Here is a 13,900-nt window from a genome sequence, read left to right as displayed (position 1 = left end):
TGATTATCTTCAGCTGTCATTGGCCAGGCTAGAGACACCATGGAAAGTCACCTGTCCATCACTGGCCAACAAACACAGAGGACAAATTACATAGTTATTTTTTTTTTCCTTTTAATTTCAAAAATCAGTTTTTATTGTGAGGATAATCTTTATTGTGATGACCTTCGTATGGTCCTGTCCTTAATTTCTTCCATACACAATTTTATATCGCTTGATATTCCACTTTTTGGATACATTTTGTCAAAAATAAGCACAAGTAGCTTCAAGCTCTGTTGCATTTTAATTTATATTTCCATCATTTCTGAAGGCTTGCTATCTTACTCGGTTTCTATTGGTTGTGGTCCTGATTTTGAGTTTTGTTCCGTCACCTAATGTAATGTGAGAATATTATTAATCCTTGATCAAACCAAAAAAACAAAAGTGATGCATGGCCCACTGCTGGTAGATAGTAATTATTATAGTCATGTCACCACAATTTTTAATTGGAAACAATGAGCAACTGTTGATTTATGATTGCTCATTGTAAATCAACAGTTTGCAATGTATTCCTTGTATACCACTGTAATTTAATGTTTAATGAGACCACTTTGACAACAAACTGGTCAGTGGAGGCCAGTAGGGGAGCGTTTCACAGTTTGAGGCAAAGATTAAAAGAATGTCGATCCGTTTTAGCTCTTTCATGGAAAGAATAAAAACATTTATCACAGAGCTACACATCCTCTCTCATAATACTGCAGGCTTGATGCTTTTACACAGCTCAGGTATATACACCTGTCCGGAAAACATGCTATAACAGTTGTTCCTGGTTGCATTCGTCCTCATACTGCCTCTGGTGTCGTCAGGTAAAAAAAAAAAAAAAAGATTACTACACAGAAAAACATTCAAACATTCCTGTCCAAACTTGTGACCAGCCGTCTTTTTTTAGATGCTGCAATTTAAAAAAAACAAAAAAACAAAAAAAAAAAAACACACACAACGTTAAGGTCTCTTTTAAATTGCACCAGTCAGGTAGCTAATTGCAGTAGATAAATTGGATGGAATAAGGTTGTTCTGGTTGTAACTGTGATATAAAAGATGTCTGAACACATGCCACACAAGCTCGGATAGAAAAATAAACACTATTCAACAAATCATCTCACAGATAAAACATTACAAGGAGCTATTGGCTACAGCTAATAGTGTTGTGCTTCAGCTACATAGATGATTTTTACAGCTACATAGCCGATTTTCTTTTACCTTGTTTTCAGAAATGTTGTTACATAGCAACTTTTCAGCAAACAGGAACTGGAATCAGTCAAACTTTGGCACACATTTGAGTAACTTGCACAGCTGGACTGTGAGCTCACAGTGCATCTATTGAAATAAATAAAGTCTAACCATTGAAATAAGGTAATCTCCAAAACAAAAACTCTACTAAGCTGCCTGAACACATACATAATTCATTCTAAATATACACATCCAGTAGTTTTGATAAAAGTGCACCTTTTGCTCTTAAGACTAAACAGAAGATTGTCCTTGTTCGTTGTCTCTATATGAAAGTGCATAAGAAAATACTTGACCTATAATAAGATACATCACAAGGAACTATCACTGTCCACATCATGGCTACATTTCAAGCACACTATAAGTCATTCAGAGCTCTTTTTGTCAGGTGGGAATCAGCTGCCGGAGCTTGTAGTCTGTGGACTTGTAGTTTCCTCCTGTTCCACTTGGGGGAGCTGCTCCCTCCAGTATGTGAAATGGCTGTAGGTGTCTGAGCAGGGGAAGTCTGAGGAGCAGGATCGCATTTTGAGGGGGAACACGTGGTCTACAACCTCACTAAGACGTGCATACCTGGGAAATAGATCAGAAAGAGGCAGCTGTATTGAGACGATGTGATTTAAGACAAAATATTATCGTAATAATAATAATAAAGATCAAGCACACTTACGATGAGATGTTAGTCTTGGCATGCTCTTGCACCAGCTCCCCTTTAGGATTTACTGTAAAAATCCAGTTCAGTGGCACCCCTACTTCCTTATAAGAATACACATCCTACAAATGTAAAAGAAAAAAATATGTCCAACAACTTATTTCTTTAGATCAAATGTTATTTATCATACGTATCTAAAATATGTGATTCCATACCGTGGGTCTGTTGCCAAATGCTGCGTAGAAAGGTTCTGTGTTTGGGTAAAACAGGTGTCTGATATCTGTGAGACACTCCACCTTGAATTTCTCAGGTTTCTTCTCAATCACCTCCCTGTTGCATAAAAAAAAGAAAGAAAAATCATGGTTTCTTCTGCTTCTGATCTCATTCAGATAATGTTAAATCAATACAGTGAAGTCGGTAAAGGTTGGAAAAATACCTGTGCAGAGCTGAAAAAAGGCTGGATGGGCTGAGAAGGACAGGGCCCATGGGAAGCATGGTGCCTCTCTCGTTGACCCAGTTGAGGTAGCCTCTGGTCATGTCAGCCATGCCGATTGCTCGAGCAGAACAGTAGAGAAACTTGTAGCCATTTCTGATGGACGGACAAAGAGGTTAGCAAACAACGGAAACTCCCTAGAAGTAGAATATGTCCAGAACTACAGAATATCAAACTGGCATGAGGTGTGTAGCTTAAAAATACTTCATGTATTTTCAGCTAGATATCTAATTCAAGTATAGTTTTATGAGCATAATCCTAAACACTAAGAAATGCTGAAAATTGTATTCATTAATTTAACTACAGTTATGGATCTTACATAATTATTGGTGCCTCGACATTTTTTTATTCTTTTAGTGTGAGATTATACTACTGGGGAAAAAAATACTTATTTCAAGACTTTTTACACATCTTTACTTTGCCTATATATGTTTGTACAAACATTGAACTACATTTTGCTTCACCTCATATTTATAGTTTATAAAGTATTTGGACATTAGGGGTTCGATAAAAATAAAAACGCTTACTGGCTGACTTTGTGGTAGAGTTGTGCAATTCCCTGGTGAGTCCAGTCTTTCCCCAGTGTGGGCAGGATGTGACCCAACGTGTCTGACCTGAAATTAAGTTGAGAGTTTTTTATTTTTTTATTTAGACAGACTGCTATTTCCAGAAACTGTGTAAAATGACCACATGGGTTAGGTTGCAGGTGAATAAGTGGTTTCATTCGCTAACGCGTCAAACACCTGGTAATGGTTCCATCTATGTCAGAGATGATTATCTTGTCGTCCCAGTTCCAGAGGTAGATGGTTCCCTGACAGCGACAGGTTCCCTGGTACTGAGTGGTCACACTGAATACAACATCATTAGGACCATCCTGCAACTGAAGGGACAGCTGCATGTAGGGAGGGAGAAGAGACAGGAAAGAAAGAAGTTAAAACCATAATTCAGCTATATGGAGAAGAAAATTAAATTGAAAGCTGAAGTCAAACTGAAGTCCTCACCAGCTGCTCTGACGTGAGGCGGAGAGTTTTCTTGTAAGACACGCCCCCTGAAGAGACCCCAGGTTCTGATTGGATGACGGGGGAGCTTTGATTGGCTGCAATGTGATCTTCGTCGCTAGATGATGACTCTTCTTTCAGTCTGCCATCAAAGAGGTTATAAAATACTAAATGATGCAGCTCAATAAAGTACAATGCCATTGATAAATTCATTTGTTCCAGAAATTCAGGTCAATAAGTAGACTCGTTTATAATCCAGGTTCTTTGAACACGGTGATATATTTCAAGAATTTATTTCAGTTATGTCTTTCAGCTAATGAAATTCAGTCTCTAAGAAAATAATACAGACCAAGGCATATAAAAAAATATTTTGCGTCCTGGAATGTCATGTTATATTCTTACAATCATGGGGAAGATGGATGACTTGACTATTACGCTCCATGGATTTAGCAACTTTTGAATGAAAGACAACATCAGAAGTGTGGGCTAGTTAAAAAAAAAACTGTAGCTCAGAAGGTATAATCATCAAAATTAACTTAAATAAATGCTAGAAATATATCACTCGCTGTACCATGAACACTTTTTAACCTTTAAACATTAAATATTAAGATGGATCAATGAAAGTTTTCCGAGTTTGAATTATTTACTAACCTGCTTTTCATTTCGTCAACCTCAGCAGCACCACAAGCCCCACATTCAGTGACTGAATCCTAAAAGAAAGAGATGTATGCTCATTCAGAAATAAAATGCCAGAGATCATTTCTTGTGGATATGAACAGAGAGGAAGAACTTACTGATTTTGCATTGTTATTCCTGCCTCTCCACGAGAACCACCACCGTCCTCCTTTCTTAGGCATCTTCTCCTTCATGATGTTCTCCACCGTGGCCTGAGGAGGAACACACACACACACACACACACACACACACACACACACACACACACACACACACACACACACACACCGCCCCGACATCCACGACACACCATTAAATAAGAAAAAAACATAAAAAAGTAAATCACAAGCAGTTTATAAATCAACTAATGAGAACGCAAAACCGAACTGTCAACTAATTGGGGGAAAAAATGAGTGTAACAGACTGACAGGGAGGATTTGTGAGTGAAAATAAATTAAACAAGAGCAGGGTGGAGTCTTTCCAAACATACACAGCTGAAGCTGAAGATACTAGTCAGACAACAGAGGAGGAAATCCAAGGATGAGAGTAAATAACTGAGGCATGAGGACTAATATGTGAAAGGAGGGGAGGAAACAAGAACGAAACCAGAGGAGCACAGAGAAAACAAATTTGATCAGATTAGGTTGACTGACGCTACCTAATATAAAACTTATTTTGAGGGTGCAGAAGCAAACGTAGTCATAGGTTAGGTTAAATCTGTATGAGTGTGCCATCACCTTTGGCAGAGGTTTCTGAAAGGCTTGTATGGCGAGCACGAGTGGGGCTGCGGTGGTCCAGTTATAGTACCTAAGTGAGACGGCAAAATATGTTTTTAATTCAATCAGGAAATGCATTTAAAGAGGCATAGATAGACAGTATTTGTTAATTGTTAAACGGCAACTTTATGCATAATTTATTTAAGAGGTTCTTACTTTGAACCGATTTTAACAACCAAGTTTGGGTCGTCTATGATGGAGGGGTTTTCTGCAAATTGCTGAAAGGAGACGATCTTATCACAGAATTGCTCTAAAAGAAAGAAAAGCAAACAGACAACAATTAGATTCTGAAGTGTCTCGTGGAGTTGTTTTGTCACTTGTGATGACGTACCTCTAGTAATCTCCTTGTTGTCGGTGAGCCCCCCGCACAGGGAGATGGCCATTGATGGCATGTCAGATATGGGGTCACAGTAGCTGTCCACACCGCTGTCTCCCCCCGAGCTCATAGACTGTGGGGACAGGCTGGTGCAGTGGAGCCCCGGGTCGGAGATACTTCTCATGGCCGAAGCGCTCTCACTGCAAGTTGGAAGTGTTGAAACGATCAGGTCAGATTACACTGAACTGGTCAGAGTTCTCGCAGTGTAGTCCGTGTGCGCGCGGATCTGCTTTCGTACCTCTTAGGAAAATAAAGAGCAGCAACTTCAGGCTCCAACTCTGTAATGTCGTCCAAGTAAATTCCGTCGGAACCGAGATGGCGGCTTCTTTTGTCTGCAGGAGAGAAGACGAAATCGTTGGAAAATTATTTCTTACAGGTTGGTCTAAAAGATTTATTTCTTGTATTTGATGGATTGACTTTAGGGGAAGCTTAGGCAAAATGGTTGGCCTGGTTTGCCATTTGCTGATGCGACAGAAATAGGAGATTCCTATAGATGTACAGTTATGTGTTGCACATGAACATATTCACCTTATGCTTAAAAGAAACGCAGTTCTTCTCACTTCAGAACATTCTTGCAGACCTTTATGTCATAACAACTATTCTCGCACACTGTTGGCCTTGCCTGACCGAGTCTGAGCCAGGACTGATCACTCCGTCGAGATGTTATTGAGCTAGCGATTTTTGCTCCCATCATAGCCTTTGGTACACTGGCCTAATTTTGTGTTAGGTTTCTGTAAGGTTTTTTGTTTTCCTTCATGTCTTAGATGTTTTTAGTGCAGCACCTTATTCTGAAACCGTAAGATTATTCAAAAAGTCAGTAACAGAAGAGACTGACACCATTTTTCTTATTGGAATAAACTCTGGGAAGATCATAGAAGCGCTTTCTTTATAGACCAACAGCACTTTTACCCTTTTTCTTTGATGGAGAGTCTGTTTTGCTGGATGCACAAGCCGCCGTTTCCTCTGAAGGTAGCGTCTGAGTCTCCATCCTCATGGATTCTGATTCCATCGTGACCGGGTCCGGCGTTCCCCTTTTGACCTCAGCCTCCTCCTCAATCGGCAAAGAGGGAGCTTGCATTTTAGAGCTCGGCGCACATTGGTCTGAAGATGTCTCATGACGGATCGCTCGGAAATGTGTATTTTTGGACACGGGGACGGATACGGGGAAAATATGTGGCCCGGCAGGCTTCAGTGAGAGAAACGGAGGCTAAAGAGGCGGAAAAGGAGAGAGGTGCGAGAGTTGAACATTGAAAACTGCAACAAGATGTTGTTATTTTATAGTGCTAGATTTTTAGACGGTGTGCATGGTGGACATTTGCTTACGGCAGCAGCCTGGGGCAGCTCTCCCCAAGCCCAGTGCATGGCTGGATTCTGACTGTCCGCTTCTGAATGATTGGTGATCAGCTCTGAGTCGCTCTTTGGAGAGGTGGGGCGAGAGTTATCACGACTGGAGGGGAAAGAAATATTGTACAAAAGTTAAACATCTCCTTGTCAACAAACAGAAGGGTAGAGTATCACATTGGGAAAGCATGTGAAAAGAAATAGATTTTTTTTTTTTGGTAGTGCATATTCTCAAACGAAAAATCTTCTTTTTCTACTTTTCTATTAATGTCATGTTAACCAGAAATGGTATTTCTATTGAAGTTTACCAAACAGTGTGAATTTCAATGTATTACATGACGAGGTGGTACTAGTAAAAAATTTAATTCTTGTAATTTATTAGTGACATTTTCAAATTGGTCACATTGCTGTTAAACAGATTTTTGTTGCACATTTGGCTCACTTTTTTTTACTGGCCTACAACATGGGAAACATAAGGGTACGTACCATCATAAACAACACATGCAACATATATTTTGATTATGTTTTTTTTTTTTTGTGGCCTGGCATCATAACATTTCTAATAAAAAAACAGTTGAGTGCTCTTAGCATACATGTATGCAGAGTTAAAAAGAAGGCTGAAATGGGTTTATTTTGTCCCAAAACGAGGAGGCCGACAGGGAAGGCATGGAGCAACATAATCATCCAAAGTCCTCTGCTTTACAACTTCAACAAATGCACCAAGAATAAAATGTTATTTCCATTGAAAAGGCTTTTGTTCAGAATCACCTATGAATCGGGCTCCACTCTCCATCCGAACGAGTGTAGAGCCCAGCCTGTTTAAAAGAACAGATGCCTGAAGCCACCGTTGTTTCGTCTTGCAAGGCATCCCTTGATAAAGACCTGCAACAAAAACACAATATCTGAGCTTGTGTTTCAATCTACTTGCATGATAGCATGTCCTGTAGCCAATCAAGGTTAGCATGTTTACATCTACCAGTTACGAAAACATTACATTTGTCCTTTTTCTACTTAAAACACTGTGTATTTGAAAGTATTTTGAATTAACTTAAACAGTTGAGCTGATTCACATCACACTCTCCAGCTTCGTACAGTCATAATATATCTCACTCCCTCTCATATTTGCTTTGCCACATCTCTTCTTTTTCACTCTCCCTTTCCCTTTACCTGCTGATCTCCATTTCAGCCTCTTCATCAGAACTGATGTCTATTGAAAACATGTCTTCATCTGCTGAGTAGTCTCCACTCTCCTCCCTCCTTGTGCTGTCTGCCCGACTCTTCCTCCTCCTCTTCCTCCTCTTCTTTGTTACTGCGCCACTGCTCTCGCCGTTGCTCCCCAAGGACCCCAGGATCTGTACAGGAGGCCCTGAGCTCTTCCCCATCAGTGGGGAGCTCATTGAAAAGGCAGCATCCGACAAGATGGGAGAAGTAGCCAAGTAGGAGGGAACCACTTCCTGTTAAGATGGCAAGCGCAAGCAAGACGATAAGTTATCTCACTAGAACAGCTACCTGAAGACATAAAGGTCTTTAAACATGGAAAACCTCACACAGTTCAAACTAAAGTTCAAAGAAGAAGGTCCATTCTGACTCCTTAAAACAGCTAAAGGTAAAATATCTCAAAAACGCTTGAAGTTGATACTTCACACTGGTTTATGGCGAGTTCCCTCTTTTTGCATTTTGGTAAACATTCTCAAGCTTCCTGAGGAAGTTCAAAAATCTGCATGAAATGAATGCAGAGGAAAGACAGAATGGGCTCTGTCCAACTGTGTTTGCATATTTAACGTTGAGCGCAAATGGGCCTTTGAAATGTTTAACAAAACTAAACTCTTTGTCTAAACTCTTTGTTACATTTTCTTGACCTGTATCTCAAGCTTATTTTATGCTGAGCTACAAAAACACAAGCAACAGGAATATGTTACACAGTTTGAGCCTATAACAGGCTGAATTTCTATGAAAGGAAAACGGTTTCAAGGAGAGGCAGATTTTTTTTTTTTTTACAGACCTATGGAAAAAAGGACAGAAAAATGAACGTTTAACCACATGATTTGTGGTCTGACAGGACTGCCTCCCGTTTTTGCTCTGTGGTGCCAAAAAAGTTGGTTGAGAAGCAGTAGACTCCTCCTCCACTCCTCATGCCCCATTAAGTCTGGGAATCTGACACCAGTCTGGAGAACACACAGCACCCACTTCCTTTGTCTGAGCCAGCCACTATTCAGCTTTTTTTATTACTTTTGGCAGAGCACATTTCTATCAGGTTTAAATGGTAAGTACCTAAGCTGCATTAACTTGTTCGCAAAGGAAAACCTTGACGAATCAAAGGTAATGGCAGCAGCTTCCCGAAACAAGGGATTAAATAAGTTTTTTTTTAAAGCAAACTGAGTTCAAGTTGCAACTAAGTCCCTTTGTTTTCTGGCGTATTTTCTAGCAGCAACGCTAAATCTGTGAAGTTCTTACATGTCCGTAGGTATATTTTCACTGTGAGACATACAGCTGCAGCATCAAATGCAATGCAGGTATAAATGGCTCCAATAATAAATGCCGCCTTTATAAGTCTCTCTCTCTCTCTGGTAAATAGAGAAAGGCTGTTTAAAAAAAAAAGGAAACCAAAAAAATCCAGGACGTGCTGCACACAGCTTGTCCCTGCTGGATGTTCTGTGATGAAATGTAAGGAGGAAAAGCGTTTAAAGCTTTGTGGTGAACTATATGAGTGGTTGGGGTGTACCTTTTTGATTTAACCTGCATTAGGGTAAACAGAAATATTCTTGAAATGGCAAATAATCATCAAACTTTTTCTTATCCTTACCAGGTGATATGGCACGACCAAAGAACCCATAGAAAAGATGTTTTCCTGATTATTACCTGATCATTGTTTGTTTGTTGCACAAAGAATGCCTCTCCATTGTCGCCCAGCTTCATGTGCAGATCCACTGGTTCTCCATTGATTTCTATGTCAACCTAAAAAGGGAGAAAATATTTTTTAGAAATAAACTAAAACATTCATTACCGTGACAAAATCCAAAATTTTGTCCCACTTGAGCCTCCTTACCACTTTCTCCCGGGACCGGAGGACGCCCATTTTGCCAAAGCGAACATGGAAGGGCGAGCAATGCAGCGAGCCATCGGGATGTCTCACAACGATGACGTCGATGCAGCCAGAAAGCGTTGCGGGGTTGAGCCCTCGGTACAGCTCTTTGACCTGGACGAACACCTGACCTGCGAGCTGGCCCACGTAGTTCATGGTTTGACGGGTCTGTAGAAGTGGACGTTTTGAAAATGGGAAAATGAAAGAGAAAAGAATCGATTTAGGATTCGTCCCTTGATTAATAACAAACAGACCAGCAAAAATGAGTAATGGAAAAAAATGAAGGAAAAGGTGACAGTTTTTTTTTTTTTTTTTTTATAACTTTTGACAAACATCTGAAATGCATTTATATTTGGCACTCCTGAGACATGACTTAGCGGAAACACCCTTTGCTGTTGTTACAGCAGCTCGTCTGCTGGGTTTTGTCTCTACCAGGGTAACAGTCCTGCTGTAAAGTGACCTCTGCCCCACTTTCACGTTTTTTTTGCAGCATCAAACTTATCTTGCTGCATGGCAGAAGGGAGGCCTAATTCAATAACTATTCCAAGGTATCAGAGTTAAGCAAGCTGAATTACAAGGCTTTTCAAATATCTCATTAGAAACCTTTTTTTCTTACTTTCACATGTTGGTCTCTATCATATAAAATCCCAATAAATTACATTGAAGTTAGTGGCTGCAACATAACAATATGACAAATTTGACTGGTACGAATACTTTTGCAAGTCGCCATATGCTGTGCCATTTATTTGTACTTCACATCCCCACCCATGTCGCTCCTTCTCCCGTGTGGAAATTATATCCAACTGTTTTCCAGTCAGTAACCCCAGACACCAGAGCTCAAACAACAGGCCGACTTAAGCCTGCCACCACTTCTCAAGTGATCATTTGATTATAACTGTTCACGTCTTAAATTAGCTGAGCTCAACTTGCAGCGTCACGACATTGAGAACACCAGAAAGACACAGTTACACAACAAGCTATTAAAATATCAAAAACAGCATCTCTGCCACTGCTGACGTCTGCGCCACCTCCCTGGAACACAATTTTACATTTAAGTGACTCCTTCCTAAAGCATTATGCAAATAATGGGCTATCTTGAATGTAGCATGCAGGCTAATTTTATGACTTGAGGCATTTTAAATTCCAGATGAGGTGTAAAAAGACAGGAAATGTTGCAGTCTAAGTGGGTCAAAGTTGGATATAAACAGGCAAGGTGGATCCGACCTTGATTTATTTAGCAGATGCCTCCATCCTATTAAAGACTGATATGTGCCTCATCTCTTTTTTATGATCAGGACACCTCTTGAATAACAAGAACCCTGAGTTTCAAACAGTAGGTCAGACTGAGAATCTGTAATGTCACCTGAAACATTTATTGTGAATAACACCCCCACCCCTACATCTAAGCTGATACTAGAAGGGCTGATGCACACTGCTGAGCAGATGAGTCTAAAAATAGACTGTCTGCTGTGAGAGATTTTTTATTTTTTTTTAAAGAGGAAGAGTGGCGTAAAACGCACTTGACAGCTTCTGGTTTCACAAGTACGTTTAAGACAAAACTCAAGTTCAAACGGTGACTTTAACAGAGCAATGCTCATGAGATTCATTAGGTTAATAACCACAAGCTGCAGATGGAATGTGACTGGTCCACTCCGAAGATATTATGGACTGAGTCTTTTGTTGCCAGCCAAGTCTAGTATTACACCACAGACAGACGTAATCCCCTGAAAATTAAACTTATCGTATTCATTTATGATTGAAGTGAGCTTGCTCAGTTTTTAAATGGAAATATTTAATAACCAAGGCAATGAATTATTACAAAATGGACCAACAAGAGCCTGGGGCAAGCAGCCAATCAGCTTCAAAAAAAAAAAAAAAAAAAAAAAACATTAAAATTTTAAAACAAATAAGTTCAAGGAAAGTAGTTGAGACATATTTATCCAGCGTGTACGAAACAACTACAGGGACAAGAGTATGACATGTGAACCCAAAGATATAGTAAAAATTTTCATTCATACATTTAAAAGAACAGACTTGGGAACGTATATCCTAATTATAAAAGCACGCACATACCTGTTTGTAAGGGATATGCCAGTCTTTAACGAGCACTTCCTCAAAGGGGAACAAAACAAAAATGTTTAAAAGTTCCGTTTTCCTAACAGAGCCTTACATTGCCTTATGTTTTCGTCAAACAGCCGCAGTGGTAGACTCTTTAAGTGAAAGCGAATCACATTTCTTCATCCGTGTTTATTCTCTTTAACTCTTCATGTAACCTAGTAGATGATAAAGTCACGTGCAGCAAAACCGACCATCTTGTCGACCAATCAGCTCCGAGCACGCCAGTTTACTCTTATGGCAAACCATTTGTATAAATAGTTCATGTCCTCGACATCAATAGTAATTTTAGACTTTACTCACATTATTTCCTAAACTCTTAACTAGGTTTTTTACTACTTTGAATGGTTTAGTGAAGCCAAAAGTTCTACTAACTATTTGGGATTAAAAAAAATCTGTTATCCAATTTGTTACCTACCCATCATTGCCAGCACCTAAATTGGTTCCCAATCAGATTTTTACAAAACTGGCTATTTAGTCAACTCAAGCAGTGGAATCGTTGCAAACCAGTAGGTAACAAAAAGGTTCTCAAACTTTGCATTGTACCTCATTTCTAATCAGATCTATGCCAGTTGAGTTTTATGAAATATGATAAAAGCAAAATTACTTCCTAAATATAATTTTTTTCGAGTCACAAAGTCACATTTTCCCACAGTCAAAAAGGAGCAAAAACATTGAAGATTATGGTGAGTTTGTAGTCAAAATGGATGCAAAATGTCCTCTTGGTGGGTATGGCATGACCAATTCTGGACCACTCCTTTTCTTACCCAAAAACGTCGGAAACAAACTGAGAAAAACATCAAAGGAACGAAAGAGAGAAATGGCCATCACCAAAACAAGAACATCAAATATTTGCACAAACGGCTTGCCATAATACCTTTCCTACGGCTACAGAGGTGCACTACTCGGTTGTAAACGGGAATCTAGTCGCGCCACATTCTCAGAGCTTTTTCGGGTCATATAAACAATTCACAAGAGAATGCGCGATTTCTACAAACGTTTGAATAACTACTGCTTTATCAAAAATTGTAAGATTATATAGTTCTTTATTGTTTTATTCTGTGTAATAAAGATCTACGTCCACATGGCCACACGTCAAAGTATGACCAAACATTTTGGTCATACTTTTTCAGGAGACCGTCCAGACATTTTAAAGAACACGGTTAATTGAATTGCATCCTGGAGTTTTGCAGCGACGGCGGGAAGCAGTTGGGAGCTACGTCAGCGGTTACAGTGGCTCAGTGAGCGTGACGCAGTGAGGTGATCTTCCTGGCCAATCACAGCCCTCCCTCGCAGCACAGCCGATGTTTGCTGTTGCAGCAAGAGACCCTTAAGAGAGAGACTGTGTCAAAAAGGATGTGGCTGACTGGTGGTTTAGGCTTCATGTTGCTCAACATTGACAAGATATTTTTATAATAAGCATTCTCTCAGATGTTGCACAAAATTCCCCTCATTTACATAGCAGACAAAATATGTTCACTTTGCTAAACCTCCCTCTTTTAGGATTTGTCTACTAGCTTTACACGCTTAAGTTTTTGCCTGTTCTTCTCTCTTCTTGTCTCTTTAATCAGTTATGTTACCTTTGATTAAATTCGAATAGTTTAGAAGACAACAATTTTCCAGTCTTGTCAAATTCTCAACTGGATATAGACTTGGACTTTGACTGGACCATTCAAACCTGAATGTGTTTTGATACTATTCCTCAATAGATAATATTCCTCATGTGTGTCCATGCAGCTCTAGTGACACACATGAGATTCATTAGGCCCTCCACAATGGCTAATAATTAGCAGGATAAGAAGCAGTTTAAATATCTTTTACAAATCAGTGACAATCAGCATCTTTGACTTTTTTTTTTTTTTTTTTTTTTTTTTGCAAAAACGTTTTAAAAACAAAAAAAATAGTTGTAAATGGTTTCAATTTATTTAGGGCCTTGGGACTCCAAAGTGCTTTAAAGTAGAGTAAATCAAGTACGCGTTTACACGCTGATGATGGTGGTAAGCTACCACTTCCTCTGACCACCATCAGCAGGTGTGAAGCTACATGGATTGTAACAGTTTCTCATCAACAAGGGCACCAGTAATTTTACTAAAAATATATATTTCTTAATCTTTTCTTAACATGGGATTTTA

General features: G+C 39.5%; 1 protein-coding gene across 2 annotated transcripts; it reads right to left on the bottom strand.

Moving 5' to 3' along the window:
* Positions 1-94: 94 nt before the first annotated feature.
* lpin1b (lipin 1b) lies at positions 95-11,953 on the bottom strand. Of its 2 annotated transcripts, none has more exons than XM_014992072.2 (20): positions 11,727-11,953; positions 9,618-9,821; positions 9,431-9,526; positions 7,739-8,025; positions 7,340-7,453; positions 6,554-6,677; positions 6,140-6,437; positions 5,469-5,562; positions 5,186-5,370; positions 5,011-5,104; positions 4,816-4,885; positions 4,198-4,290; positions 4,055-4,113; positions 3,407-3,545; positions 3,149-3,297; positions 2,933-3,019; positions 2,349-2,501; positions 2,128-2,242; positions 1,931-2,034; positions 95-1,833 (listed from the first exon to the last, which is right to left on the bottom strand). In XM_014992072.2, the coding sequence occupies exons 2-20, from the start codon at positions 9,807-9,809 to the stop codon at positions 1,659-1,661; spliced, it is 2,628 nt and encodes an 875-aa protein (XP_014847558.2). In that variant the 5' UTR covers positions 9,810-9,821; positions 11,727-11,953; the 3' UTR covers positions 95-1,658. The 2 variants fall into 2 exon arrangements, with proteins under 2 accessions (XP_014847558.2, XP_014847559.2); XM_014992073.2 differs by having other exon boundaries at positions 11,824-11,943.
* Between the last annotated feature and the right edge of the window lie 1,947 nt (positions 11,954-13,900).

The sequence above is a fragment of the Poecilia mexicana genome, unplaced genomic scaffold (assembly GCF_051168715.1).
Source record: "Poecilia mexicana isolate PSO_F unplaced genomic scaffold, ASM5116871v1 scaffold_21, whole genome shotgun sequence".
Lineage (NCBI taxonomy): Eukaryota > Metazoa > Chordata > Actinopteri > Cyprinodontiformes > Poeciliidae > Poecilia > Poecilia mexicana.
Note: the sequence above shows the minus strand (reverse complement) of the source record. Positions and strands in the feature narration are given on the sequence as shown.

Coding starts and splice junctions, on each gene's coding strand:
- lpin1b (XM_014992072.2), bottom strand. CDS start 9,809: ATGAACTACGTGGGCCAGCTCGCAGGTCAGGTGTTCGTCCAGGTCAAA. Junction 3,298..3,406: donor GCCTCACGTCAGAGCAGCTG/GTGAGGACTTCA, acceptor CCCTACATGCAG/CTGTCCCTTCAGTTGCAGGA. Junction 2,243..2,348: donor CTTTTTTCAGCTCTGCACAG/GTATTTTTCCAA, acceptor TTTATGCAACAG/GGAGGTGATTGAGAAGAAAC.